Source organism: Leptonotus elevatus, chromosome 19 (genome assembly GCF_054856555.1).
Source record: "Leptonotus elevatus isolate MCC_2025b chromosome 19, RoL_Lele_1.0, whole genome shotgun sequence".
Classification (NCBI taxonomy): Eukaryota; Metazoa; Chordata; class Actinopteri; order Syngnathiformes; family Syngnathidae; genus Leptonotus; species Leptonotus elevatus.
This window is the reverse complement of record NC_141257.1, coordinates 3,437,369-3,464,487: the sequence shown is the minus strand read 5'-3', so window position 1 is coordinate 3,464,487 and position 27,119 is coordinate 3,437,369. Positions and strand designations below refer to the sequence as shown.

General features: G+C 41.8%; 8 protein-coding genes across 11 annotated transcripts in view; 3 read left to right on the top strand and 5 right to left on the bottom strand.

The window, feature by feature from the left end:
* Nucleotides 1–395, bottom strand: part of arid1ab (AT-rich interactive domain 1Ab) — a 53,812-nt gene extending 53,417 nt beyond the window's left edge. The window contains exons 1-2 of the mRNA XM_086062423.1: nt 283–395; nt 101–196 (exon numbers count right to left, since the gene is read on the bottom strand). Coding sequence (XP_085918549.1) covers nt 101–148 — 48 coding nt within the window. The 5' untranslated portion in view covers nt 149–196; nt 283–395. The remainder of the gene's footprint in view (nt 1–100; nt 197–282) is intronic.
* Nucleotides 396–4,302: 3,907 nt separating this feature from the next.
* On the bottom strand, nt 4,303–10,803 carry stk3 (serine/threonine kinase 3 (STE20 homolog, yeast)). Its single transcript, XM_086063237.1, has 11 exons — nt 10,646–10,803; nt 10,231–10,311; nt 9,851–9,979; nt 9,648–9,762; nt 9,205–9,369; nt 8,931–9,098; nt 8,717–8,854; nt 8,007–8,132; nt 7,723–7,927; nt 7,200–7,438; nt 4,303–6,412 (listed from the first exon to the last, which is right to left on the bottom strand). Exons 1-11 carry the CDS (start codon nt 10,666–10,668, stop codon nt 6,254–6,256), a joined length of 1,548 nt encoding a protein of 515 aa, XP_085919363.1. The 5' UTR covers nt 10,669–10,803; the 3' UTR covers nt 4,303–6,253.
* A 390-nt stretch (nt 10,804–11,193) lies between these two features.
* prcc (proline rich mitotic checkpoint control factor) lies at nt 11,194–14,031 on the top strand. Its single transcript, XM_086063248.1, has 7 exons — nt 11,194–11,804; nt 11,881–11,928; nt 12,142–12,651; nt 12,724–12,819; nt 13,031–13,177; nt 13,258–13,323; nt 13,629–14,031. Exons 1-7 carry the CDS (start codon nt 11,568–11,570, stop codon nt 13,713–13,715), a joined length of 1,191 nt encoding a protein of 396 aa, XP_085919374.1. The 5' UTR covers nt 11,194–11,567; the 3' UTR covers nt 13,716–14,031.
* On the bottom strand, nt 14,013–16,453 carry LOC147157502 (transmembrane protein 272-like). 2 transcript variants are annotated; one of them, XM_086063251.1, is made up of 4 exons: nt 15,682–16,453; nt 15,545–15,600; nt 15,296–15,455; nt 14,013–15,195 (listed from the first exon to the last, which is right to left on the bottom strand). In XM_086063251.1, exons 1-4 carry the CDS (start codon nt 15,722–15,724, stop codon nt 14,930–14,932), a joined length of 525 nt encoding a protein of 174 aa, XP_085919377.1. In that variant the 5' UTR covers nt 15,725–16,453; the 3' UTR covers nt 14,013–14,929. The 2 variants fall into 2 exon arrangements, with proteins under 2 accessions (XP_085919377.1, XP_085919376.1); XM_086063250.1 differs by having other exon boundaries at nt 14,016–15,195; nt 15,296–15,487; nt 15,550–15,600.
* Nucleotides 16,454–16,600: 147 nt separating this feature from the next.
* Nucleotides 16,601–18,429, bottom strand: mrpl9 (mitochondrial ribosomal protein L9). The gene is made up of 7 exons (XM_086063249.1): nt 18,169–18,429; nt 17,801–17,960; nt 17,597–17,721; nt 17,459–17,512; nt 17,143–17,244; nt 16,978–17,061; nt 16,601–16,905 (listed from the first exon to the last, which is right to left on the bottom strand). The coding sequence occupies exons 1-7, from the start codon at nt 18,247–18,249 to the stop codon at nt 16,693–16,695; spliced, it is 819 nt and encodes a 272-aa protein (XP_085919375.1). The 5' UTR covers nt 18,250–18,429; the 3' UTR covers nt 16,601–16,692.
* Nucleotides 18,430–19,132: 703 nt separating this feature from the next.
* rida (reactive intermediate imine deaminase A) lies at nt 19,133–21,795 on the top strand. Of its 2 annotated transcripts, none has more exons than XM_086062008.1 (6): nt 19,133–19,296; nt 20,473–20,578; nt 20,668–20,722; nt 20,786–20,854; nt 21,340–21,395; nt 21,473–21,795. In XM_086062008.1, the coding sequence occupies exons 1-6, from the start codon at nt 19,232–19,234 to the stop codon at nt 21,527–21,529; spliced, it is 408 nt and encodes a 135-aa protein (XP_085918134.1). In that variant the 5' UTR covers nt 19,133–19,231; the 3' UTR covers nt 21,530–21,795. The 2 variants fall into 2 exon arrangements, with proteins under 2 accessions (XP_085918134.1, XP_085918135.1); XM_086062009.1 differs by lacking the exon at nt 19,133–19,296 and adding an exon at nt 19,369–19,518.
* On the bottom strand, nt 21,725–24,710 carry LOC147157499 (uncharacterized). The gene is made up of 4 exons (XM_086062010.1): nt 24,342–24,710; nt 22,729–22,965; nt 22,567–22,626; nt 21,725–22,314 (listed from the first exon to the last, which is right to left on the bottom strand). The coding sequence occupies exons 1-4, from the start codon at nt 24,430–24,432 to the stop codon at nt 22,301–22,303; spliced, it is 402 nt and encodes a 133-aa protein (XP_085918136.1). The 5' UTR covers nt 24,433–24,710; the 3' UTR covers nt 21,725–22,300.
* Nucleotides 24,711–25,186: 476 nt separating this feature from the next.
* On the top strand, nt 25,187–26,924 carry rpl30 (ribosomal protein L30). 2 transcript variants are annotated; one of them, XM_086062007.1, is made up of 5 exons: nt 25,187–25,250; nt 25,362–25,413; nt 25,719–25,864; nt 26,318–26,448; nt 26,815–26,924. In XM_086062007.1, the coding sequence occupies exons 2-5, from the start codon at nt 25,393–25,395 to the stop codon at nt 26,865–26,867; spliced, it is 351 nt and encodes a 116-aa protein (XP_085918133.1). In that variant the 5' UTR covers nt 25,187–25,250; nt 25,362–25,392; the 3' UTR covers nt 26,868–26,924. The 2 variants fall into 2 exon arrangements, with proteins under 2 accessions (XP_085918133.1, XP_085918132.1); XM_086062006.1 differs by having other exon boundaries at nt 25,352–25,413.
* Nucleotides 26,925–27,119: the final 195 nt, after the last annotated feature.

Genomic DNA, 27,119 nt, shown 5'->3' with positions numbered 1-27,119 from the left:
ATTAAATCGAGTCCAGAGGGACAAAATGTATAAATGCAAAGATATGCATTGCTACAATTCCTGTATTTGGGTGTAAGGTGACTACTGGATGCGGACTGACCTTCACGCTGCCTGCAGGTCTCCAGTACAACCAGTTGTACTCCTCCATGATACAACTGCAGTCTGGAGGTCATAGTACACCCGCCGTTCCCTGCCTCTGACACGCACAAAATGGCTATTTTAGCAGCTAAAACCTTCAAAAATAATCACTATCGTTCAGCAGTGAGACATTTTGTAACTTACTTGTTATTTAGACAACATGGAACCGTATAGGGACATTTATACCCGTGTTTTCGTCGTTTAAAAGCAGATTAAAATCAAACTCCAGTCCGTTTTTTCCAGGCCTCCTCAGTCTTCAATTTACTGTGTGTGCTTTCAGCGGGCCGAAGCACTCTCTGGCAACCTTCAGTATTCTTGCGCGGCTCGTGAATGCGCCTATGTTTTTTATAACCCCGAGCGATGAACCCGCACTTATCGTCAAACAAATCAGCATTTCGCTTGGTGGTTTTTATTAAACACCTAACATAACGCGTTACGATCAGCTTGGGCCAGCTTCAGACAACTTGGCGCACTACTTCGGCCCCAGCTGTCCTGTCTTTCCAACATGCATACAATACATTCCTGTGTCACTCCGCCGGTGTGACGAGGCCCGCTGTTCCTGTAAACTCCCGCCTTGACTCGATGGTCGAGAGAGCTTGAGAAACAAGTTCGAAAAGAGAGCGAGAGCGACAGCTATGAAACAAGCAGGCCTACAAGCTCCCACACTTGAGTTCTGTTCCATATTATATACAGCACTCGTTGCAATGGCTGTAATCACGTTAAGTAAAAGCTTTTACATATAGAAAAGAAGGTTTTCCTCCCTTCGTTAAATGAGTAAGATCCCAATACAAACACATTTTCATAGATAATAATGCTTCTTGGTGTGTACCCTACAAAGAGGCATTCCTCATGTTTCACTTCACTTGTAGCTAAACAAAGATAGCAGAAGGATTATCACTCTTTTACAAAACATCACAATAACGACCGTTAAATTAACAACTTTGTGTCGAGGGCACTCAAAACAGGATTTTAGATACAGCTCTGGCATTGAATTGCGCAGGACTTCTAGCTAATTATTATTTTATTACATTTGTTAAAGCAGGACATTCTAACAGATTTTAGCGCCCAAAAAAAAAAGCAGATTCCTTGACCCCCAAGTTGACAGTTTATGGTCTTTTGACTTGCTTGCAAACATTACCCTCGCAACCATCTGCTGCGCAAAAGCTTTTATCTGACACATGGTTTTAATCCTTTGGTGTTTTGGTCCTCGCTCGTACCGGTAGGTAGTAGTACAGGAGTACTGTAAACAAAAGCAAAATGAAAGCAGGCATGTTAATTAAATGTTGAGGTGGCAAGTGGATGGGTGGTCGGTCGGTAACAAAAAAGGAGAAGAAGCTATTGTTTGTGTTGGGCCGTAAAGCAGGTCATGCTAATCCCCCTTGTTTGGTATTGTCACGCATTCACTGGTGGATATTATATGGAGAGGACATTTAAGTACACCTGCACAATCCAATACAAGAGTTATTCGACCATGACAGGGCGCACAAGAAGTCCTCAGAAACCCATGATGTGAAATGAGTAGGAAGTCGGACATCTTGGCCTAAAAATGGGATCAGTAGTACCCGGTGGAATTTGTTTAAAAAAAATTCAGCTCCTGAAGTGGGTTTCATTTAACAATATTGAATTTACTAGCAATGTCTTTCATAACAGCACACAGCATGTCAACTGGAATATTTTTGAAATTTCAACATGAAAGTTCACAGGAAGTCGGCCATTTTGGTTTGAAGGAGCCATGTTTGGCTAATTTGGGGTTCCATTCTAAAAGGTCATAATAGGGCAGCCAAGTTGGATGACTTACCATCAAACACTTCAAAATTCGGCTTCACTTTGTTGCATGAAAACTTAAGTCAAGTCTCTCATGAGTAGACGCCCCAACAAAAATCTCAAAGACCCATGCCTGAAAGGACACAGGAAGTCAGCCATTTTGGATTAAGCGAGACACTTAGGCTTGTTAAATCCACACGGTTTGTTCTTACAATGGCTATTGACCGCGAGGGGTCAGAGGCTCGCCACTGCAGCCTAAGCGCTTGTCGTGAGTTATTGGGAGGTGGGGAGGAGGGGGGGGGGGGGGCTTCTTCTTTTTGCATCCTATTCTCCACCCGTGGCGCTCCGGCAGGAGGCACACTTGTGGGATAAATCAGCTCCATAATGAAAGGGAATCAGAGACAATGGTTCTTAAACCTTTCTTTTCAGCCTCCCGCTCATTGGGGTGAAAGATGTGGAGAAGAGAGACAAGATGGCTCAGGAGCACCATCTTGTGGCTACTCTTGTATAGTGCACCATGAGTTGCGAATGCACACACACCTCTCAAAATCGAGATATATATTTTTTAATATCACAAAAAGCTGGCATTCAAACAAAGGTGTGTATACTTCTTCTTTTTTTTTTTTTAATCCACTATACATTCGGCCAAAATGAGCAGCAGCAGCAGGGATGGATGGTGATCCCCGGTAATAAGCAGTGCGCTCAAATGGCTCAAGAGTCCAGTGGACCGAGCCAGATTAAGGTTTGATTACAAACGCGGAAATGAAGCGTATTTTTTATTTTATTTTTTTCAGTCAGCAGAGCAAGTCTCTCTTCCTTGTCCATCTTTTTCCACAATCTTTCTCCAGACAGGCATGAAGGGCCACTTAGGATATTGCCTTGAGGGCCGCGCTCACCGCTTGTTCAACTCATTGCCGCGAGGCATAAATATCAGCAAGTGTCTGCTGATTTATGGATGCCCTTTCCTGCCCAACAAGCCTGTGGACAAATAGAGGAATTCTGCCTTGATTTACTCTCAAGCCCCCCGGGTACGAAGTGTGTGCGTGTTTGAGAAATGTTGACATTAGGGTCAGTGAAGGTCTTAAGGGAGTAAAACCTCAGCAGCGTACGGCCTCTACAGTTTGTAAAATGTATCATGCCAACAGTTTGTAGTGATTATTTACATTGACAATCATTTTAATGGACTTGTTGCTGTCCATTAACGCATAGTACAATTTTAATCTTTGTTTTACAAAATAAAAAGCACAAAAACAGACTAGAAAAAAAATTATTCAGTGTTTTTAGATCAAAGTTTAGTTAGTTAGCTTGGAAATGCAGCAAAAAATAAATAACAGGTTAAAACGGAAGACATGAACCGTTTTGTTTAGCCCCCCCCCCACACACACACACACACACGCACGCCCCACTTCTTCTGCCACCCTAGAATTGGCTGAGGCATCCCATAATCACACAACAGGCCCGTTAAAGGCAGACTGCGAGCAATTACAGCTCCCATTCCACCCGGCGTCTTTTCATTTGGCACCGTAAAATTGTCCATCTCGCACGCCTGAAATTGGCGGCATTTGTTTGAAGTTAGGCTTTCGAAAATAAATAAAAGAAGACGAGAGACTCTGGCAACAAAAGAGGCCCGATGCACAAAAATGAAAAACAAATGCAAAATTTATTTACAACTACAAAAATCCTAATTCTAATTTTTTTTTAATCAAATCAATGTGCATGTAAAAAAATACAATACAAAATGAACGCATTGAGTGCACATGTAAATTTTTTAACATATGAAATAAAGAAGTTAAATGCGCATGTGGAAAAAAGTAGTCAATAAAAAAAAAAAGTGCCCATAAAAAAAATAAACAACGTTCAAGTGAATCATTAAAAATTCAGAATCTAAAAAGTAAAAGTAATGTGCAAGTAAAAATCAATATAGATAAATGAAATAGTATTAAAGTATTAAATGAAAAAAAAAATCCATCCATTTTCTGATAATTACTAAATGTTATATATAATATATATGTGCGTCTGAAAAAAACCAACAAATATTTTTTTCAATATGTGCATGTAGCAAAGTAAAGGTAAATGCATTCTTTTTTTTGTAATAGTGTATCTAATAAAACACATGTAGTTAATAATGTAAGGGTCTGGGTAAAAACATAAAAATGTAAACCATTTTTTAAAATTAATACGCAAGCAAATGAGAAAATAAGTGTGTTGCATAAATTGTGCTTCTAAATACATATATTTTTTAAATACACCTTAAAATAAATATTCATGCCAAATTAAAAAAGACATTTTTGGATGTCTTAATATCACAGGTCCGAATAGAAACCGTTGCTGCAGTCCTTCAGAAGTTCAGAGCCCAAAATGTGTCCTGCCACAAACACAAATGATAGCAATCCAATCCAATTGTGGTTAACTGAAAGTAACTTTTATTTTTAACATGCACTTTATACAAAAAAATTATTACAAACAAACAAAAGTAATAAATTAACCGGTTCAGACATAAAGATCTTTATCATCATGATTTAGTGGTGGAATTAAAAGGAGAAAAAAAAAAAAAAGTGATTTTAGGTAAACAATACACGATATAATACTACTTGCTTTTCTCACGCTGTGCTGTACACTTTTTATAAACCTGCCCCTTTCATACACAGTCAAAAAAAAACATGTCATTAACTACAGGTTACAAATATAAACAGCCAAATTAGCTTCTATATTTAAACCAGCGCCACTAAAAGAAATGTGTGAAACAATAAATAAAAAAAACAAAAGTGTCAAATCTGGTCCAGAAAACCCTCAAAAGCAAACGAGCAAAACATTATTATTTTTTTTTTAAATGTCGGGGCACAAGTCGTACAAATATAGTCTGACAACAGTTATTCAAATAGTGTAACAGGTGTCTCAAGTGTGTGTGTTAACATTCACGTGGAAGCTGGAAATGTTTCACGCGGTTGCATTCGAGAGGCTCGTTAAAAACAAAACAAAACGATCATCAGAAAGTGCCGTTCAAGTGCCGGCCTCCTTCAACGCATTACAGTTGCCTCCAGCACAATTTAAAATGGAGGAAAATAAATGAATAATAAGCGGCGGCAAACGGTTAAGCCGCTTTCACACCGCCTTGAACAGACGGCATTAATCCCACTTTGCTTTCTTCATCTGGTTGTTGTGTATAAATGGCAGGTCGTGCGAGAGCCGCAACAAAAAGGCGGCGAGACGCTTGTGTGAAAGGGAATTTATTCCGCAATGCCACGGGAAATGTAACACCCTTCTCCCGCTCTATTGTGTTGACGCCATACTCCCAAAAAACATTTGAGCAATTGTTTGAAGGGTTATAATTACCATGATGTCGTCCATGCTAATTAGCATGTCAGCGGCGTTATGCTTCACAGTGTATATGTTAGCATTTGGACTTTTGTTTTTGAAATGATGTGCAGTTTTTTTTTCTTAATATTTACATCTTCAAATAAACAATGTTTAATTTGCCTTTGTTGCTGCTCCGTGTGTGCTTAAAGTAGCAGTTTTGCTAAGGGTTTTAATTATTGTAACATCACCATTAGCATTTCATATTATATGTTAGCATTAGGCTAGTGGATGTTTGTTTTTCCACATGTGGTTTGGTTGATTATTTTAGTCTTTAAATGAACATGATTAAAATCTGTTTGCATGTGTTGCTGCTCCATATGTGTTGCTAATTATGAAATATTCCTGCTAATTTTTTGTTGGCATTTATTTATATGGCGCTACATGGAATGTATGCTTGTCAATATTGTTTAATGCTTTGCATGTGTTGCTGTTCCGCGTATATTATAGTGTTGCAGTTGTATGAGAGTTAAGAATTACTGCAACAACAACAACGCTAATCTGCTTTAGCCTATCTATGGCATTTCACATGACCTATTAGCATGACGCTAATGGACTTGTTTTTTGAAATGATCTGGTTTTGTTGAATCATTTGCTGTTTAAATACACAATATTTACTTATCTGTCAGTTTTACGATAAGGTTTGTAGCGGCCATTTTGCATCTTCCATTAGGACTCCGATGCCAGCCATTTTGCCATATGAAACGAGGCTTGTGTGGGACGAATCTTTTCTGAGGCACTGGGACCGAAGATCATCTTCAAAAAACTAACATGACAATAAATCATTCTTAAAACAAGTCGTGTAATGTGTGGTCTTCGTCAATGTAGGCAGACTTTTTTTTCAAACCAAAAAAAGGGAAAAGCCTGCCCCCCCCCTCGTTTTAAGGCGACACAATTTCTGATTGTCTTTGGTCATGAATGTTGCTCCCTCCGCAAACGATATAACGTCTCATATTTCCACTAAAGAGTGTACTTGTGTGTGTGCGTGTCACCAGACTTAAAAGTTCTGCTGCCGCCGCTTCTTTGCATCCATGGCGTCGAGGATGGGCTGGCGCTTGGCTGTGTAGCGCTGCCGCAGCTCCTCGATCTCGCGCTCCATCATCGGGTCCAGGGCGCTCAGGCGCATCTGAAGTTCCTCAAAGTCCAGATTCTTCAACTGAACAAACGACGACAACAGTTCATTTGTGAGTGTTCCGAGACCACACTTGTAAACTTACTGGTATGTCAAATTAGTAGTGCTGTCAATTTACTACGGCCGATAGTCCGTGTTTGTTTGGCTTCAAATTATAGGCCATAACATAAAGTAAATGTAAATGCGTTAACTGAGTAAAAATAAAAAATGTCTCCAGTTAACGCCTTCATTTTGACAGCCCTACAAATTAGTTTTCCTCATTGAAATTAATTTAAATGCTATTAATGCGTTCCGCCTAATAAAATGAATTTAGAAAAATCACAATGCTTTTTGTTTTAAATGGTATAAGGCTGAGAGATTTATCTATTTCATTGATATAGCATTGGTTACGTCAATTTAAAAAAAAAAGCATAAGAAGGAATCATATTAGAAAAACTGTTGTATGAAGGTTCATAATTACAGAAATATCAATGCTAATTTCTGTTAGCCCCGCTATGGTGTTTTACATTGCATGTTAGCATTAAGCTACAGGACATCTGTTTTTGAAATTGTACGGTTTTATTGATTTTTTTGTTATAAATATACAATGTGTAATTGTCTTTTGTTTTGTCTGTTTTACAATAAACTTGAACGAGGAGTGACAGAAATAGCTTGCGCACGCACGCTTTATTATTTCATTTCATTTAAAAATGTGTCTTTTAGTTGAAATGCGTGTAAAAGCACGTGGGAGGAGACAGTATATCGCAAATTTCATTACAGTGCCCCATAGTGGCTGCAAGCAGGATGGCGATGACGTCACGCGTTCACTCACAAAATCAAAGTCTCCGTCCTGGGGCACCTTCCAGTTATCGGGGAAGATGTTCTTGGACTGGATGTGGTAGCCGGGCTGCTCCTGAGGCTGGTTGTGGTTGTAGTTCTCCTGCTGGCGCTGCTGATGCTGATGATGATGCTGCTGGTGCTGTTGCTGCTGCTGGGCCGCCTTGTTGGAGTCCTGCTTGTCAAAGTAGTCCATGAAGGACGGACGCATGGGCTGCTGCGGGGCGGCGTGCCCTGGGGGGGGCGGCGAGGAGATAGGCGGAAGTTATTTGTACCTTTAAAAGACATCGAGATCCATCTGTGGCCCCTTTAAGGAGAAAATGTGCTGGGCTTGACTTACTCGCACCTTCTGTCAGGTGATGCCAAATAGGAACATCCATTTTGACCGCTAATGTTTAAAGATGTAGTGACTGCAAAAACGTACTTTAACTGCCCAGTTCCTTCATCAGCCCGTTCAGGCAGCAAACGAGTCGGGACCCGAGTTACTGGAGTGATGTCGCGTGTGTGTGTGCGCTCACTCCTCATGGACCCCTGCTCCTCTTCCTCCTCCTCGTCGTCGTCGCTGTTGATGACCATGGTGCCCAGGTCCGACTCCAGCATGGTGTTGCCGTGCTCAATCATGGTCTGCGCCCCGTCGCTCATGGTTCCGGTGGCGCGCATGGTGCCGGCGCCCTCCGAGCGGGACTTCACCATGGTGTGAGAGTCCACCTCGGTCTCTTCCTCCTAGGCATGCGGAACTATCGGGTCAGCCATTTTGTGTTTGTAAGCTGTGAACAAAAGTCAGTCGTAGGTTCATACTGACAGAGTTGTCGTCCTCCTCCTCGAGCTCCCTTTGCTGCTCCTGCTGCCTCTTGGCCTTCATCTCCATAGCCTCAGTGATCAGGTCCCTCAAGATGGAGACCGGCTTGGCCTGGCTGATGAACGGATGCTGGAGATGCGAGGTTCAGAAATGAGCAACAATAATGGCTTTACAAAAATCGCAAAACTCCAAGTGAGTTTTTTTTTTTTTTTTTTTTTTAAGTCAAATTATCCCCAATTTTACTTGACATGTTTAATGATTCTTTCGGACTAAAGCATCAATTCTTTTGCTTAAAACAGAAAAAAATTATATTGATTGTGGCTCGTCCCGACCCGTCTCGGTACTTTATAGGATACAATGCGAGATGTGACTTCCATCGACCAAACTAGCTTTTTCACTGGACACCACTCATTAACAAATATTTTAAGACAATCAAACAATATTCCCAATCCCGCTTCCAGGGGGTGCCGGAAGTGCTTATTATGCTAAATGCGGAGAACATTTGACAGGGTGGCGTGGAATATTTGTTTTTGTGCCTTAAGAAATTTAGGTTTTGTGGATTTAACTCCGACATACCTCACCTCGGCAAGCAATCAAAACGCTTCCCACTGTCAAGTGGGACCCGAGCTCTATGTATCACACTTACATCATCAATAAACGGAATCCTTAAATAAGTCAAATCAGTCGTGTGTCTTCAAATGCTTGCAATTAACCTGCAGGAGTTGTGTGGCGGTGGCTCTCTGCTCCGGATTCTTCACCAGACACTTCTTGACAAAGTCCGTGAAGTCGTCCGACCACAGCTCGGGTTTTCGGAAGGTCGGCGGAGGGTTGGTGGGGATCATGAAGATTGCCTCAAGTGACCAGACGAGCGAAGGAGGATTAAAAACAAGCGGCGCCACCTCTTTCTGCGAGGTAAGCCACACTCACTCTCATAGGGTGGATGTCGGCGTAGGGGGGCTTGCCCTCGGCCATCTCGATGGACGTGATGCCCAACGACCAGATGTCGGCCACGCAGTTGTAGCCGATCTCCTGGATCACCTCCGGGGCCATCCAGAAAGGCGTCCCGATGACGGTGTTCCTCTTTGCCATGGTGTCCTTTCGAGGGGAAATTGCGACTTTACTCGCACTATCTAACAAACTGCACCCACGGAGGACAAAATAGGATTGCATCTGTTTGTTTATAGCATCTTAATGCTAATACCGTTAGCTGCCCTGCCACTCCAAAGTCAGCCAGCTTGGCGTGTCCCTCCGTGTTGAGCAGGATGTTGCCCGCCTTAATGTCTCTGTGAATCTTCCTCATGAAGTGAAGGTATTCCAGACCCTTGAGGGTTGACTTTAAAACGGTGGCGATCTCATCCTCTGTCAGCTAAAAACAAAAAAAACAACACTAAAATTAGGGACGGAACAAAGTTAATGTTTTATTGTGCATAAATGTGTTTACAATATGTTTTTATAAGTTCAAATGTATTTCAAGCATGTGTAGGGGGGGGGGGGGGGCTGAAATTTGTTTTTACATGGTTTCGCTATATTGTAGATTTTCACATATTGTAGGTATATTTAGAACATATTACTCCATTTGTTGTCATTTTTAAATTTCTTATGTCAACAGAGGGTGTACATGATAGTCGTGAGGACCGGACCCACCGTTTTGTTGCGCAGCCTGATGATGTCGGAGACGGAGCCGGCCCCGCAGTACTCCATGACGATCCATAGGTCTGTGTTCTTGAAGTAGCTGCCGTAATACTTCACGACGTAGGGACTTCAAGGAAAGACACCAGGATCAGCTACTTGACTCATGGGGAAAACTGCATGCTAATTCAAATGCTCTTTTGCTTTGTTGGTTTAACCTGTCACACTGCTGCATGATGGAAATTTCTTTGATAATCTCTTGCAGATCCGACTCCACAGGAACCTGTTTGATGGCCACAACCTGACCCGACTCCTTGTGGATGGCTTTGAACACGCTGCCATAAGAACTGAATACACACAACAAGTTTTCAACCAGACACACTAGGAATTGTTTTACAATTCAGTTACTTGCTAAACTAATACGCAGTAAAAGTATTATCATTATAGCATTGTTCTCATAAGTTAATGCTGGTTAAAATGGGTTGTGTGAACAGGCCCTCAAGTATTTGTGGGCAAACATTAAAAAGGTATTTTCCACAATACGTCCTCTTTAACCTATGGTGAGGGGAAGTTTAAAAAAATAAATAAAAAAACTTACCCTTCACCAAGTTTTTCCAGGACATCAAACACTTCCTCTGGTTGTTTGGTCAAGCTGTCTTCACTCAACTTTTTCAGCTTGCTGTTTGGTGGTGGGGATGCAATAGCAACATTAAAAACGCAAGTAATCCATAAATTTAAAGTGAATGATGAGTCACTGATAACATATCAAAGCTTTGCTTCCACTTTCTACGGGAGTTAAGTATCACAAATATTAAATTAAACGAATACGTACTTTAAGTGACACGACAAGGTTTCACATTATTCCTAATTGTTCGTAAAAAAAAAAAGTGTTGAGAAAACTGACAAAGCTAACTATAATTAGCATCACCGACTATCTCAGCAGCAGCTACATCCTCAGCTAGCAAATCAAAAAGCATTAAATTGCAAACAACAGCCGCCGGACGTTCACAAACCTTTTGGGGGCAGACTGTTCCATGGTTTCGAGTGTCAAGTGATACAAAAAAGTGACGAAATGATGTTCAGTTGCGGTGATTTTTGTCTTCTCTGATCACCGAATGAACATTGTCGTCGTTGTTGTCAAAAAATAAGTAGCTGCTGGCGAGTGAGGGCCACTAGCTAGCCGTGTTTGTGACCAATCACGAGGCACGTTGCTTCGAGGTGAGTGCAACACTACGCATGCGCACCATAGATTCCAAACCCACATTGAGTAAACTAGCCCGCTGCTGACATACGTAACCGCGTTAGCCATTTTGAATGTGTCAAAGCCACCACGTAAAGTAATGCATATAAACGGAATAAACTTCATAATGCGACAACGTGCACAAGATTAATGCTTCAATTTACCATTTAAAACACACTAACATATTTGAGAAACAGATAGGCACAAAAGCAACGTAAAAAAACAACGAATATCTATCATATGATAAAGTGTTATGTCATTCGCACGCTGTCCGTTAGGGGCAGTAGCGCAAAATTCTGATTTATACTATAGAGAAGAAGACATTGGATTTAATCGCCGATAAACAAGACGAAGAAGAAAGCAAGCGCTGTGTTTTGTGTGTATGTACGCGATGAGAACTATAATTTACTTGGCGTATTACTATTCTTAAGTGAATGTAAAATATATATGATCTAACAACGATGAGTTATAACCCGACGATTTAAGTCAGAAGGACCAAGCTAGCTGGTTCCTTTCGCGTCTGCTCGGGACCTACGCTAACTATAGTTAGCATACTTTCCCCCGGCCGCTTGTTTTGCTGTGATCGGACAACACAACCGCGTTCTTTTACATCCATGAGGCTCTAGATCGGGAAGATTTGAGGGAAAAGTGGTGGTATCCATGCGGGATAGCGGCACCAAATAGCGCCCGCCAACATGTCTTTAGTCGCCTATGGCAGCAGTGATGACAGCGATGGTGAAGGAACGTCGAGCAAAGAAAGCACAGCTGGGCTCTTCTCCCTTCTGCCAGCCCCCAAAAAGCCATCTGCGGCGGACGGGACGTCGAGTGCCGACCCCCGGCACTGTAAAACGAGTTTATTGTCAGGTTTGCCCAAACCCAAGAAGCGCACGGAGCCTGTGAGGATTACCGTACCGCAAATGGAGAAGCACGACGTGAGTGTTGTAATGCGAACAAATAAATAATAAGCAGGGGATTATAGATCATGATTGTTTTTTTGTTTGTTATTAGTCAGACTCGGATGATGACGAGCCAGCAAAGAAGAAACTCCAATCCCAGGTAGGGACACCTACACTTGGATGTTCACAGTGGTTTCAAGATGTCTCTGGCAAGTGTTCTCAGCGCAAGGGGCAAGCAGTTAATAGTTAAGGATAGATTGTACGATGTGAAGTGATCTGTAGCCTCTTTCACACAGAGATCCCACAAAATTGCAATCAGACATTTTGCTAGTGTTAAATTGAACATCCTTTCTCCCTGCTTTCCTCCCCTCAGGGCGCAGGTAGCGGTTTGTCTTCTCTCCTGCCGCAACCCAAAAACCTGACTAGAAAGGTGATCGACAGACCTTTAATTCCCCACACGCTCACCAAGCGCCCGGAACCCAAAGGCACCTCCGCACCAGGCCTGCTGGGCCACAGCGCGTCTCCCTCCGCCATCAAAGCGGCGGCCAAGTCGGCGGCGAGGCAGCTCGCCAGACAGATCGTAGTCACGGACGAGCACGAGGAGGATATCTTGCCGCAGAATTACTTCTCGTTGGGCGGGAGCCCCGAGCCGCCGCCGCCCACGGCCGTCGCTCCGAGTTGCGAACCCGAGCCCGTAGTCGCCGTCGTGGAGCCGCTCCCCGTGCCTCTTCCTCCCCCGCTTCCTCCTCCGCCGCCCGGTGACGAGTTGGGTCAGTCGGACGCCCCCCTCGACTTCGGGGGAGGGCACGAGGGGGCTGGCGCCTGGGGGGGCCAGTATCCTCAGTATCAGCAGCCCATGGCAGGACCAGAGTCTTATCCTGAGGTATACGTGCGTCAAAATTCAACAGATAGGCTGTGACACGAACGACACTAGTGACGTCATCTCATTCAACAGGGATACGACGGCAATGAAGCATATTACCAAGATCCAAGCTCGGGCTTGCCTGAAGACGAGGAACCTGGTAACTCGGCCATGTTTGATGACGAAGCGGTAAGACAAGGGCTATTTTCTCCCTTTAACTAAAAAAAACATCTACAAAATACAGCAGAACCACATTAAGTGGAACGCCCCAAAATGCCCTAAATACAGCATAGGGTAACTCGTAACGGCAAAGTAGGGGAATTAATGATAAATTAAGAACAGGAAATAGAATTTACTGATGGCAAAGTGTGATGCTATTCAATTTCTGTGCTGCGTGCAGTTCATGCGGCTTCAGGGCAAAAGGAACCGAGGCAAAGAGGAAGTCAAGTTTCTGGAAATTAAGGGCGACGACCAGCTGATTGGCCACCAGCAGTGGATTACCAAGAGCATGTCCGAGGAGAAGCAGACCCGCGGGTCCTTCAGCAAGGTACGACCCAGAACCACGACCCGAATTCATACAGCAAAAAAAAATAAATAAATGTCTGATTGTACTGCTTTTGCCTGCAGAAAAGGGGAGGAATGCCCACGGGACAACAGAGGCGCAAGCACCAGATTACATATCTCATCCACCAGGTGAGGCAGCCCAAACGTACACATGACCATATATGGTCAGCGCTTCCTCTTTCGGCAAGAGACTGGCCACATAAACAGATCAGAGGTGGAGGGTCACAAAACGGCCGCCATGTCATCATTTTCCTACCAGGGTTTACTTGTGGGGTCATTAGGGCACCACCCCGAGTGGCGTAAATAAAAAGTAGTAAAGAGCGTTTCAGTTTAACTATACCTTAATAAGTTCAATTTTCAAATGGGGTGGGGGGGCAGACAGTGAGTCTTGCAATTGATGCGCCGAAACAGCTGTAAAGTATTTTTCTCTTTAGGCGAAGGAACGCGAGCTGGAGCTGAAGAACAGCTGGGCGGAAAACAGGATGACCCGCCGGCAGACGCAGGCCAAATACGGCTTCTGAGCGTCACGCCGTTTCGTGGTCTGGAGCTTCCCGTAGATTTCAACAAACTGTAATCCACATTTTCCTCACCCGTTTTGACCATGATCCTGTTTTAAAGTACGCCAAGTTCTCTTCCAGACGCTTGCTGGTGGATTTTAGACGCCGCTGGGTTGTAAATGTGCTCCTTTGTATGTTTTCCTCATCATGTAACAAACAGTTAGGGTTCCTCTCGGTTTAGTGAAGAGCCGTCATGCTTCCCAGGAATGAACTCGTGCATTCACGTTCAACTGGAGACACGTTGTTGTGGAATTTTATAATAAACATGTTGGTGCACAAATGTCAAAAGTTCTTGCTGGTCTTTAGAAAATGCACACAAGCTCATTTGATCGATCACTGTTGCGCCCTATAACGTAATAATTTCTGAAAATATAATGTCTGAAAATGTAGTAAAATTTGCACCTAACTTGGTCAAAAATGTCAAAAGTAAAAAAAAAAAAGTATTTTCAGGAAATTATTCGATTATAGGGTGCTACCTAAAATTAACCCTTTGATTGTTAAGCAATAAAAAAAAAATGACATAACATTCCCAGAAGTCTTTGCGGCAGAGCCATTCTCATCAAGTGGGCGGAGCTTACTTTGATTAACTCTGCAGATTTGCTACTTTGTCGAATAACTCCCAACACTGACCTTCATTTAAATTAGACAGTATTAAAAATACACGTTTGGTGTTGAAATCAACCGAGAAATTTCACACCAAAATGTTACCGCTCTAATATTTGCTGCTGTGAATGTATATAACAGTTGTAGATTTGTAAAACAAAAAATGTAAAATTTTGGACTGAAAATGAACATATAAATAGTATTACATTATCTGTTTTGAGGGGGGGGGGCACATAGAAATATAATAAAATTCCAATAATGTGATAAGGTATTACATTATCAATCAGGATTTTTGTTTTTATTAAACAATTGGTGAATTATTACATTATTGGGTTTTATTACAATTTTGATCAAGTTCAGTACAATTTTTTTTACTATATTTTCAGGAAATTAGTACATTATTGGGTGCTGCAAGGGTTTTGCTAGAAAAAAGAAAAAAAACTGAATAGGCATGTATTGTTTGAAACTAACCTGGACTTATCACTGACAGTCCAAAAATTTATATATATATAAAAAAATTATGATAATAAAGGCAAAATACTGAGAAAGAGTGAAAAGGCACACCAGGGCTGAGATTAGACGCCATCTGCTGCGCCGTCTTCCCCGAGAAGATGCGCGGTTCCGTACGATGTGGTGCGACTGGGCGTCAGCCTGCTTCTCGCCGTGACGGTCGTGCAGCAGGTCAGCGTCAGGAAGACAGCGCAGCAGCACGTGGAGAGCGCGGCGGTGGCCCACACCAGGGTGGTGACCGCGAAGGCAAAGTTGTAGGTGGTCCTGTGGCAGTAGCGGGCTTCTCCCGGCGTGAAGCTGGGCGGGTACGCGCCGTAGACCCAGGTGGAGCCTGCGATGGATCGGGCCAACCAATCAAAATGAGGACAGACAAGCGCGACGAAATGAAAATAAATATATGGCCGGCTGGCGCACGACTTGTTTTTGCGCACCTGCAATGAACCAGCAGAAGGTGAAGAGGTGCAACAGGGTCACGCAGACGGACGTGAGCGTGCTCGTCGCGCCGTCCTCCCACACGCAGCGGCAGTAGGTCATGCAGAGAGCGAGCAGGCTGGACGCGCCCAGAACCACCAGGTAGACGGGGATCCTGGACTGCACCGGGCACAGGCTCATGTGAGTGGCGCCTGCGACAACACGAGCAATCGGTGAAAGCTCACCAAGCGTTTTCAACGGTGACTGACCGTACCCAAGCCGATGCCCGCGATCATCGCCGTCCACCACATGATGTTGGCCACCACTGGAAGGAAAACGGACGGCGGTTAAAGATGCGCGGCGGCGAAATTGAGACAAAAAAATCGTGACAGAAAAAAGTTCTGACCCATGGATGAAATCTGAACGTCACCGTGAGGCATGTGGTCCATCTGCAGCGACGGCGTTGAAAAACGTTGAAAAAAATCCAACAACAAGAAAAAAGCATCCGCCGACCCGCTGCGCGAGTGCTGCTAGTGCGGCATCGGTTAGCTTTGACACAACTCAGGATGTCAAGACAAGTTGTGCAAAGTCATTGCAACTGTGTCACAACAAGAAGAAAAAGGAAATAGTTTTGATAGCATCGAAATGTGTTTAGAAGCGAGTTGCAGATATTGCAATCTAAAAGCAGTTGGGTTCATTTGAGCCAATTTGGGGTCAAAAATTGGGTTGTATTGTGTACAACCCGGAAAGTTGGGTCAGATTGTCTACTTGGGTCACTTTCACCCACCTTTGGGTCAAAAATTGGATCATTTTCTATAAAACAACCCAGGAAGTTGGGTTAGATCGTCTATTTGGGTAAAAAATTGGGTTTGGGTTGTATTGTGTGAAACAACCCAGAAAGTTGGGTCAATCTGAACCATAAAGCGATCCGTCCATTTTTGATCCATAATTAGGTTACTTTTGACCCATCCCACCCTTTTGGCATCAGGGCTTGACAAGACAAATCATAATAATTATATATATATATATATATATATGCTAATGTGTTATGTCTTTTTTTTTATTTAGCAGTTTCAATTAATTTTCAGAGTAGGTTTGTTGATTTTTATGATTTTTTTTAGAAAATGCTTCCTTTTAGTTTTGTTTTGTTAGTTTAAGTATTAATTTGTTGAGTGCAAGATTAAAAAAAAAACAGTCTAATTTTTGAGTAATAAAATACAATTCTCAAATGATTTTTTGAACTTGTTTCTGTTTTAGAAGCATTTTCATTTATCGGTACAAATTATTTTTTTCGTTAACTATAATAACCTTAGCAAACAATCAAGTTACTTTAGTGACCATCATTTTAATACGACAATGGTTCACCCAGCAACTGTTCTTGACAATCAACAATCCACGGATGTCCATTAGCGTCCTTTTAGTCCTGCTTCAGGTTGTCACTTGGTGGCGCTGTTGCATTGACTTGACTTGTCTCCGTCACGCCCTCCTCATCCAGATGTTGCGCAATGTCTTTCTCAGCAGCCTGCTGCTGCTGCTTCCTCTGCGCCTTCAAGAGGCGCTGGTGACTGGCCGACGGGTCCTCGTAGGGCACCAAAGACATGGGGACGCGGACCGTGTCCATTCCGTTCACCTGTAAGAACGCGCAGGTACGTGTAATGGTTTGATTTGCGCAAAAAAAACATTGAAGTCATAATAAGCTTACCGTCACTTCGCACCAGTAGTCGCCCAACTCTGTGATGGGCTCGAAAGGAAGTTTCAAGGCATGAGGAGGCACCACCATGATAAACTAAGAATAAAGTTAACATTTAAGTCAAAGTGATAGTCTTTTTTTTTTTTTTTATATATAAACAAAAAACGTATAACATACCCGCCTAAAAAATTGCCTTCTCACGACCTCACTAGTCAGCTTAAAGTCTTCCGATGGCATTTTGTTGATTCTGAGCTTGCAGCGCTTCAGGTAGTCGACTGTCTGGAAAAAGCAGGCAGCATCATCATCATCATCATCATCATCATCATCATCATCATCATCATCATCATCATCATCATCATCATCTAAAATACAGAGAGCTGTGATCTTATGTGCACATCAATAATTAAGAGGTATGGAACAATCAGCTTATTGATGATTTTCATTGCTCCCATGACAGTGACAAAGTTCTATTCTATTCTCTTGGTTGACTCACCAGTTGCCCAGTTCGGGTTTGGACTCTTTCTTCAATCGAGCCCTCACGCAAACGCTGGACATAATAAAAAAGAGAGAAGTCTGTTGGTTTAATGACCACATTAGAACATCACAATATGGCGAAGTCACCAACACGCACCCTTAACTCCTCTCCAAAGATCTGCTTGTTCTCTGGAGACGGATACACAGCAAGCCCGTGGGCCAGCAGCTTATTTCGCCCGACCGACTTTTTGACAATCACCGTTTCTCCACGGCCCCCCAGCTCTGTCAAAAAATTTTTTTTTTAAAAAGTAATAAAGATTATTATAATTTTTTTTTTTTTAATGAATAGGTTGAGACTCACTGGGGACAGTCTGTGTGAGGATGAGCTCCATCTTTTGGTTGGGAGCATGTTTTGTGTCCTCCACCAGTTTGTAGATGCGGTGCCTGCGGGGGTACAACCTTGGGGGGCTGCCCACTTTGGACAGGGGCACCTGCCACCAACGCTCCACCACCACGGTGCTCTGGAAAAACATCATTTTACCAGTCAAAAAATTACGTACTACAAAATATAATCGAAACTTATTTAATTAACGTTGAGTTCTTGAAGATCAGTGTAAGGCCACGGGAGTTGCTAGTTTTATTTACGTGCCGTTGAACAGGGCATCTCATTTGGCCTATGTAAAACAAATTAATAAAAAAAAAATAATAATAAATAAAGACGACACCGACCTGGACAGGAGTCACAGAGAAGCTCCTGAGAGTCATTTGGCCGAGCATATCTTGAAGGGCACGGCGGCCGGAGCTCAACATGTTGAACAAGCGTATACAAAGTGATAATTGATTGTGTTGTTTTCGTCACAATACTCCCTAAAAGTGTTTCTAAAATAGTGCTTGTTGGGGAGCGTAATTTGTCAAAGCATCGCACGTTTAATGCTACACAAAGCTAGCGATAGCATGCTTATAGTGACGTAAAGGACCCTATTGATACAGAAGTAGTCCGAAATGTTGCCTGACTTAAAAAAAAGAGACCCTTCTTCTTTGCATTAAACTACAACAAATATCAAAAGTTTTGTTCAATTTAAAGCAATATTAAAGTTATAATCGGATAAACTTTTAATACGCTTTAAATTTCGAACGTAAGAATGAATAATACATTTAAAAAATATATATATATATATATATATATATATATATATATATATATATATATATATATATATAGTAGTGTTTTCAAAGGACCCCAACTGAACTAGTAGTCCCGGAAATAGCCTGAATTAAAAGGCTAAAACAATAATACTGAACAAAACGTTTGAAACGTTTTGTTCAGTATTAATATATGAGTAATTATTGATCAATGATCATTTATGCTATGTGCTTATTTTATTCACGATACACAGGTGTGTGTATATACAGACACACTCACATTACTTTTTTTTAGCGACCTAATGTAAATGCAACTAAACAAAGGATCTGTTAACAGGCTGAAGCCTAAAAATGTACCCAAGCAAGGATGTACTCTCAAATGGATGTGTCGTTACTCGGATACACTGTTAGATAACCAGGATGCCGTCAGCAAGGATGCGCTCAAGCGAGGATTCACCTTCGTAAGAATTTCCCCTGATGTGGATGCATCCCTTCCACACAAAAAAAGGACCTTTGCAGTTGTCTATATATACATTCTCTCCCTCACCTCCCGCGGGTTTGCCTGTCAGACAGACTTGGGGGCAAAGTTCTCTAAGTGTTATTACGGGCACACAAGCACGCCAGTAGCAGTCTCTGGAAAAGCAAAAAGATGTCTACTCTCATCAGAAAGATTATTAACACCGCGACAGCACCGGCTGCCATTGGCCCCTACAGGTAACAAATAAATATTGAACATGTTTTGAATGTATAAAAAGAGAGGTGTGTCTTAGCGGTCGGCGAACTTCACCGATAACGCTTGCAAAGCGAAACCTGGTGCAAAAAGGCTCCAGAGTCCAAACTCTCTTCGAAGAGCAGCAGGTGCCGTAAAAGAATGGCGACAATTTGCAGGCAGATTACATACACGGACAAAGCTCCGGTCAGGCAGGGAATATACAGGTAAGTTACAGGAAAAAGCATTCATGCATACATATTTATGGATTATTGTTTTTCTTTCTTTCTTGTTGTCATGTTTTGTGTGCGCGTGTGCAACGTTGCACACGTGCGGAAGGGGAGTTCCGAGTATGAACCATTCCGGATGCTTGTGGGCGGTGAACGACAGTCAATACCTGTTTAAAAGGACAATTATTTATCCTAAATACAATTTTAAGCACAATGACAAATATTTTTTTTACAATACTTGGTACATTTGTACATTTCGCCAACCAAACAGGAAATAAGAATAAGTGACTTTTTATTACACGGATTTACTCCCAAGCAACTTTTTAGTTTGAATTCTTCTTTCCACCGCGGGGCGCTCGAGGGCTAAGTATGTCGGATCGGGGTGCCCGAACAACACCGAAGAAGTGTATCATGTTTCATTTTGTTTATTTCAAGTATACTGTTCTGTAATTATTCTATGGTTCAATAAAGCTGATTAAAAATATATGTAAATATGCACGTTAAAAAAATAGAGGAAAAAAAATAATAGTAAAGAGTCTACAGAACACTAAGGTAATATGGAAGAAAAATAAAACATTCACCATGTAATGCAGAAATATACAATTTAATATGCTTAGAGAATGACACACTACATGCGCGTGTACAAAATATGATCATTATTGTCCACTTGGGGACGCCATTGTCACATACTGCACAACTTGTTGCAAATATTCTTACCTTTTGACCATTTTGTGACCTTATAATCACTAATTTACCACTCAATCTTAAAAGGCGTGTACAGGACATGAGCACTTTTTGTATGTCGTGGCATCAAAACAGGTTCTTCAAGAAAGAAGTACTGTATACATGTATTTTAAAGTTGGAGGGAATAGTGGGATATTTTTGGACATACGTGTGAAAAGAACGATAATAACATGACAGTAAGTTTTGCTTGTTTGTTTTTTTTCTCAGCCAGGCAGTGCTAGCGGACAGGACCTTGTACATCTCTGGTCAGCTGGGGATGGATGTGGCCACTGGTCAGCTGGTCCAGGGAGGAGTGCAGGCTCAGGCCAAACAGGTTATACGTACACAAAATAGTAAAAGTACTCTGTGTTAAAATGTGTAAAAAAATTAATTAAAAAAAGACTGGCAAATGTTATTCCTCAGGCTCTGGTCAACATGGGGGAGATCCTTAAAGCTTCAGGCTGCAACTACACCAATGGTAACATCTTAAATCTCACTACAACTACTTTGTGTCTTATGAAAATATATTTGTCCATTTTAGTGGTGAAGACGACCGTCCTGCTGGCGGACATTAATGACTTTAACGGCGTCAATGAAGTCTACAAGACATGTAAGTCAATGCTGTTATGATGGCGGTTTGGGGGGCTTTTATTGGATATCGACACTCTCCAGTAGCCCGTTTATAAGAGTGCATTATGCCGGTGGACAGCCATCTTGGGCCCCCTCACTTATATGAATAGAAGACAACAGATAGGTGAAACGGAACCTCATGAACCCACTCCATGTATGTAAGCGGACACTGCCATGCAGGAGGTCACGGTGTAACGTGACCTCCACCTGAGCTTCACATAATGTTAAGTTAAGGTTCTTCTCCCTTGTCGGGATTCTAGTCAACATCAGGAAAAGCACACTGACCCATAAAATTAGTATCATTTTGAAAAATGGGGCAAAAAAAAAAAAAAGAAGAGGTTTATTAGACAACTAAGCTTGATTCCCTGCGAAATCTGCCTAGCAACAAGCCCCTTGTTCTTTTCGTAGTTAAGTTGAGTAATTTAATCACAATAATAAATTGGCTTTTGCTGTCTTTTCGTGTAGTTTTCAGCAGCAACTTCCCTGCCAGAGCTGCCTACCAAGTGGCGGCACTCCCCCGTGTGAGTGCCCCCTTAATACAGTCGCACCCTTACGACTTACTATGAGCATGATTTCAATTTGATTTTAATCTCTCCAGGGTGGCCTGGTGGAAATCGAGGCGGTGGCGGTTCTCGGTCCACTCGCCGACTCCTGACTAGGCGGCCATCTTGCAAACAAGTTATAGCGTCACCATTTTTTTTTCCAGAAACAAAGAGAAACATTTTTTGTAACAACTCAACTTGTGATATCTTACCCCACGGAATGGAAGAAAAGCACTTAATTTGCCAGTTGTTTAGACTGTGGTACAATGTTAGGGGAGTTGCACAATTAAAACGAATAATAACGCAGCGCTGTGCCTTAAGTAGCTTTCATTCATGTGTAAAAAATGTACATCAATGTCAAATAAAAGGACCCGGGCAAGTTTTGATTCTGGTCATTTAATTACACTTTTCGAAAACTCAGAATGATGGGGTTGCAAACATTCCTCATAACTTTCCAGAAACTTTACATAGAAAGGTTTTAAAAAAGGAAAAGAAAATGAAGGGGAATTATTGTCATTTGATCGATCAATTTTGATTTAAAGTTTAATTTCATTGAACAACAAATCATTTTCAGTAAAATAAACGCATCTCCTGGTTGTTTGACCTGCTGTAATCCCACAAATGGCCGAAATGTAAAAAATAAATTGAAACTATTAAAACAGGGTTTAGCAGTTTCAAAATGTACTACCTATTTTCATGGTCATACCATCCATATTGATTCATAACTTTTGGCATGTTGGTTGTGATGTCGCAAAAGATGCAAAACGTTCTCTCAAATGGATCGTTAAGTGCTGTCGTGTTTGGGCGGGAAGGCACACAGTGATGATGTCACAGCTTCTCCATCTTGGCAATATTAAAGTTTGTGTACAGTCTCGTGGGTGGTGTCAGTCACTTGAAGCTAAATTGGGGGGGGGGGGGGGCGGGGTCAATATGAATAAGAATGATTGCATTGTGCTCTATGATCATGTGTAGGGCTAAACAATTAATGCAATTCAAATCATCACTCTGTCCTTGAATGTAATTGGCAAATCGCAAAGACTGACATTTGTTGGCGTTATTTTTGTTGCAAACAATATTTGGGGGGGGGGGGGTATCCAATGAGATTATTTTTCCAAATCGTTCAGCCCTACCTATCTATAAGTGAACTCACCGGGTGCCTCCTCTGTTGTTTCTTGTTTTGGTTCCGTCCAATCGACAGCTTGAGCTGATGCTAATTTGGGTGAACGTCACAATAACAACATTACAATCTATTTTGTACACTACTCATAAAAAGTTTGGGATATTGGACTTGATACCCCGAACTTCAATTTACCGTTTTTTGGTGACGTGGTCTCAGGTGTGGCGTCCACCTCAGCCGGAGGTTCGGCGGGGTCAGCGTCTGCATCGACGTCTATCAGCTGCAGTTCCTCCTCCTGCGCTGGCGGTGGCGCTGCTGCTGTGACTGTATCATCCGCTGACTTCGCGTCGGAGGAGTCTGCCGACGGTGGGGGCGGCGTCGCCTGGTCGGGAATGGTCTCGCTGTCCTCGGCCACGTTGCCGTTGGCAGTCACTATGCCAGAAAATATTTTTTTTATATATGTTATAAATATGTATGTGGCACAATTATTCATATTATTCATTATTTCAGTTTTGATAAGTATTGTATTTTTTTTTTGCAAATGTGTCTGAGTAATATATGTCAATCATAAATTAATTAATATATAATAATAATAATATATTAATAAAATATAAATATACATAAATGAAATAAATATAAAATAAAATAAATATTTAAAATATATATATAAATACAAATAATAAGTAACTAACTGTATCAAAGTAAGTAACTGCGACTAATTAACACTAACTAAAGCAAAATAAACCAAAAATGTCAAGAAAAGCCTACCAGAACAGCTGAACTTTATTTGGGGTTAATCAGAGGCACTTTAAATGTTTGTTAATTCTCAACAGTGTTTCTAGGGGATCAACTCTTTAACGTCTCTGAAGTTATTACCTCATTTGTTTCTGATGTGAGGCGTTTATTTGAGGGAGGCGTTAACCCCCGCATGACCTTAACTTGACTGTGTGTTTGTGTGTTGCTACGTGTCTCCATGTTTTCTCAGCACCGTCCCTTTAATGATTGACACATAGAGGAGGAAACCACCAAATATTCTTCAGGGGGGGTCCAGCTGCTCTTTCAAGTTTTGATTTATTTCTGGCCACAACATTAGATACAGCTGCATGTACAATATAGCGTTATCTGCCAACAATATTGTAACAATGGCTACTTTTGATTAAAACGAGGGACAATATAATAACATTGCTATGTATTGTATCGATACAGAATTATATATTAATATTCATGTCATTATTGTTCATTTTCATTTTTGGGTTAACTTTTAGTTAAAGAGTTACATATTGCACAAACGCCGTATCGTGATACTGTCTGTAGTGTGATACTGTTTGTAGCATTTGTATTGGATTTTTTTTTTATTCAATTCCTGTACTATCACTATTATTATTATTTTCTTTAGAAAGATTTTCCTCAGTGGACCAACCTAAAATCATAGAGAAAAATATTTACGATATAGTGTAATAAAAATCTGCCTTTATATTAATAATAATAACAATGCACATATGCAATGTATCAAATCGATACACAATAAGATTTTGATATTTGTTTTGTATCTTTTACAAATGTTATAATTGTTCACTTATGCTTGTTCACTGAGACATATACTTTCAGTTTAAAAAAAAAAAAGCCTCATGAAATATTGTCATATCGTGATACTGTTTGTATTGTTGGGTTGTATTTTGAGTGAGTCAATGATTCCTACATCTAATGTACACCATTGCAAACCACATTATCTGCAATTATTTCCTGCATTAATATTATTTTGAAAAATCTTAAAGTCATACATCTTATTCATAAAAGACTTTGGATACCTGCGGTGCTCGTTCCATTGCTCTCCTCTGGTTTAACTCCAGGTTTGGTCGAGTCCACCGCAGAAGTCTGGGAGCTTGTGGAACATCCCATCCTGTCCTGTCCACAGGAGATTGGACAGAAAAGCAAGAAAAAGTTCGGAATTTGGGAATTGTCCCTGTTCAGTGTCGTGCGTAGTTACGCATCTTGTGGTGGTTCCTGCGTAGTTGTGGTGGTGGCCTCCAGTTACAGAGACACGCCGGCGCAGTCAGTGTCGGATTTGTTGTTGACTGTAACTGAGTCTGTTTCCAGGAGGCTGGCAACAAAAATACATTATTCAAGTGGTCAGCGGCTGCTTGCGTGCAGAGGCTGCCCCGCCTTACTGGGTGGTGAGTGTGAAAATGGGGAGGGGGGCAACTAGAACTACCTGTAGTTGGACCCATTGACTGACTTAGGATGTTGTTTTGGATGAGACTTTAAGGATTCAGTGTATAGGTTCACTGACCCCAATTAGTGGCTCTGGCAACACTTCAGAATCAGATATTACCGATTCAGTAGTACCGGTTCACTTACTGGAGTTAGCATTTCCATATGTTGCTATTTTATTTTTATTTTTATTTAGGCACCAAAAAGTTGACACAAGCTACTAAAAGTACTCTGGAGCTAAAGTAAGGATTTCTAGGTTTAGAGTTGCCATGATCCAACTTCAAATGATTACTTATGAAACTAGTGACGACATCAATACACGTCATTTAGCTTCATAAGTGTATTTCAGTCGATATATTGTAAAACAAGAGTGTACCTAAAATATTGCAAGTGTTTCAAACGCACCGATGCGCAAAAGTCATCTGCGCATGCTCGCCTCCAGATTCTGCCGCAAAGCATGCTGGGTCCTTTCTTTCCCTCTGAGGCCATATTGGAGTTTACTCACCGTAAGAATCTCTCGCTTTTTTCCAATAAAAACACCCCAAATTGACTGTTTTTGCTTTGTCTGCACTCACAGAACGTAACGAAGCGTCTTACTGTTCCGTTCTTCCTCGTAGGTTGGCCGGGTTCGGACGTAAAACCGCAAACATGGTTGCCGCAAAGAAAACGGTGAGTGTCAGGCAGCTTTTCCTTTCGGCACGCGCTGGCCGCTTCACGTGGAGGCGGATGTCGAGGCCTGCTAAGCTAACAAGCTAACACGGAATTATCCCATTTTAGTCAGATACATCGAATGTTGTGGAAATTGTAGCCACTTATTTATGAGAAGTGTATATTGTGAGTTTGACCCACTTTGTGTAGTGGGAGAATGCTTGGAAAATGTCAACTGCAGCTAATACTAACATGTTGGCTAATTCCAGTTTAGCTACGCTGTCGGCTTTGTGACGGTCTTTTATATTATGCTTTTCGAAATGTAGAAAAAGTCGATGGAGTCCATCAACTCCCGACTCCAGCTGGTGATGAAGAGTGGCAAGTACGTGCTTGGCTACAAACAGTCCCAGAAGATGATCCGACAGGGCAAAGCTAAGCTGGTCATTCTGGCTAACAACTGCCCGGCTCTCAGGTAAGGACTAGGGTCACCAAACGTGTCTTAAATATTATATGTACTTGTCAGTCTATCGACATGTTTATTAAGGTCTCCACGTAATGCAAACTGTCACAGTCAAATGCTGAGTAATGAACAAGAGGCTTTAGTCCTGTACAGGGAACATGGGAGGGGTGAATATCCCCTTGTGTCTGCTTAGGGGCCTTCTTGGGTGCTGCCGTTTTGGTTAGTAACAGAGTAAAAAATAAATACTTTTAAAGGGAAATTACACTTACTGCCTGATTCCCCCCCCCCCCCCACTTTTAATTCTTTGAAATACTTAAAATCCTCAGTTGGTGCTGCTGTTTTATTTAGCGACAGTGTTCTAACGGGCTCTGCAGTTCAATCTCGACATTTTTTTTTTTTAACCCCCTATTTATAAAAGTGAGGAAAGTGTTCATGAGTTGACTTCATTTTGGCCCCCTCTTGCAGGAAGTCCGAGATTGAGTACTACGCTATGCTGGCCAAAACCGGCGTGCACCACTACAGCGGCAACAACATAGAGCTCGGCACCGCCTGCGGCAAATACTACCGCGTGTGCACGCTTGCCATCATTGACCCCGGTGAGTCCCAAACTACTGATTGTGTACATGCTAGCTTTATGGCATTGGTGGTCCAATTGTCTGTTTTCGGTTGTTTTGCTTCCACCTTTTTGGCATTTATAAGATTTTCGTCCCTAACCACTGTACTATTAAATATCAATTACATTTTGCAAAGCAGAGGCATAACATAGCTGAATGGCTAATGGTTAGCAGGAAACTTATTTCCTGTCTTGCTTGGCATTTTCAAATAGTGAAGCTTTATCTTCTAATAGCTTTTTGACCTAAACCATTGCCATTGTGACTTTGGAGCAGATGAATGCACTTATCATCATTGATGGGAGAGAAAAAACTTTTTGCGGACTTGTTTTTCTTTCTTTTCCCGTGCAGGCGATTCTGACATCATCAGGAGCATGCCTGATCAGCAGCAGCAGGCTCAGTAGACCTCCCCCGCTATCCCTTCACCCTGATTGTCATAAATAAAGTTGGTGTTGACAATATCTGCCCTGGGCTTTGTTTTGAAAGCAACATTACCGTAGGTGTCCACATGGGGGCAGCAATGTCCTTATAAGTCTAGCCAAGTCTATACTGTGAAGGGAATCCTTGCTTTAAGACAGTACAACATATAAAAATGAGAAATCTGTTTTTTCCTCAGAATGACAAGCTGTAATTCCATTATTATAATGGCACAAACC

What these genes read in the sequence shown, in the direction of transcription:
- stk3 (XM_086063237.1), bottom strand. Translation starts at nt 10,668, where the DNA reads ATGGAACAGTCTGCCCCCAAAAG. An exon ending in GAACAGTCTGCCCCCAAAAG is followed by an intron (nt 10,312 to 10,645) that starts GTTTGTGAACGT and finishes ACCACCAAACAG; the next exon opens with CAAGCTGAAAAAGTTGAGTG. An exon ending in AGGAGGAGGACGACAACTCT is followed by an intron (nt 7,928 to 8,006) that starts GTCAGTATGAAC and finishes CCGCATGCCTAG; the next exon opens with GAGGAAGAGACCGAGGTGGA.
- prcc (XM_086063248.1), top strand. Translation starts at nt 11,568, where the DNA reads ATGTCTTTAGTCGCCTATGGCAGCAGTGATGACAGCGATGGTGAAGGA. An exon ending in CCCGCGGGTCCTTCAGCAAG is followed by an intron (nt 13,178 to 13,257) that starts GTACGACCCAGA and finishes TTTTGCCTGCAG; the next exon opens with AAAAGGGGAGGAATGCCCAC. An exon ending in TTACATATCTCATCCACCAG is followed by an intron (nt 13,324 to 13,628) that starts GTGAGGCAGCCC and finishes TTTTCTCTTTAG; the next exon opens with GCGAAGGAACGCGAGCTGGA.
- LOC147157502 (XM_086063250.1), bottom strand. Translation starts at nt 15,724, where the DNA reads ATGGACCACATGCCTCACGGTGACGTTCAGATTTCATCCATGG. An exon ending in GATCGCGGGCATCGGCTTGG is followed by an intron (nt 15,488 to 15,549) that starts GTACGGTCAGTC and finishes GTGTTGTCGCAG; the next exon opens with GCGCCACTCACATGAGCCTG. An exon ending in CTTCTGCTGGTTCATTGCAG is followed by an intron (nt 15,196 to 15,295) that starts GTGCGCAAAAAC and finishes GATCCATCGCAG; the next exon opens with GCTCCACCTGGGTCTACGGC.
- mrpl9 (XM_086063249.1), bottom strand. Translation starts at nt 18,249, where the DNA reads ATGTTGAGCTCCGGCCGCCGTGCCCTTCAAGATATGCTCGGCCAAATG. An exon ending in TCTTTGGAGAGGAGTTAAGG is followed by an intron (nt 17,513 to 17,596) that starts GTGCGTGTTGGT and finishes TATTATGTCCAG; the next exon opens with CGTTTGCGTGAGGGCTCGAT. An exon ending in AAACCCGAACTGGGCAACTG is followed by an intron (nt 17,245 to 17,458) that starts GTGAGTCAACCA and finishes TGCTTTTTCCAG; the next exon opens with ACAGTCGACTACCTGAAGCG.
- rida (XM_086062008.1), top strand. Translation starts at nt 19,232, where the DNA reads ATGTCTACTCTCATCAGAAAGATTATTAACACCGCGACAGCACCGGCT. An exon ending in GCTGCCATTGGCCCCTACAG is followed by an intron (nt 19,297 to 20,472) that starts GTAACAAATAAA and finishes TTTTTTTCTCAG; the next exon opens with CCAGGCAGTGCTAGCGGACA. An exon ending in CAATGAAGTCTACAAGACAT is followed by an intron (nt 20,855 to 21,339) that starts GTAAGTCAATGC and finishes CTTTTCGTGTAG; the next exon opens with TTTTCAGCAGCAACTTCCCT.
- LOC147157499 (XM_086062010.1), bottom strand. Translation starts at nt 24,432, where the DNA reads ATGGGATGTTCCACAAGCTCCCAGACTTCTGCGGTGGACTCGACCAAA. An exon ending in CAATGGAACGAGCACCGCAG is followed by an intron (nt 22,966 to 24,341) that starts GTATCCAAAGTC and finishes TTTCTGGCATAG; the next exon opens with TGACTGCCAACGGCAACGTG. An exon ending in GACCACGTCACCAAAAAACG is followed by an intron (nt 22,627 to 22,728) that starts GTAAATTGAAGT and finishes CACCCAAATTAG; the next exon opens with CATCAGCTCAAGCTGTCGAT.
- rpl30 (XM_086062006.1), top strand. Translation starts at nt 25,202, where the DNA reads ATGCTGGGTCCTTTCTTTCCCTCTGAGGCCATATTGGAGTTTACTCAC. An exon ending in AACAACTGCCCGGCTCTCAG is followed by an intron (nt 25,865 to 26,317) that starts GTAAGGACTAGG and finishes CCCCTCTTGCAG; the next exon opens with GAAGTCCGAGATTGAGTACT. An exon ending in GCTTGCCATCATTGACCCCG is followed by an intron (nt 26,449 to 26,814) that starts GTGAGTCCCAAA and finishes TTTCCCGTGCAG; the next exon opens with GCGATTCTGACATCATCAGG.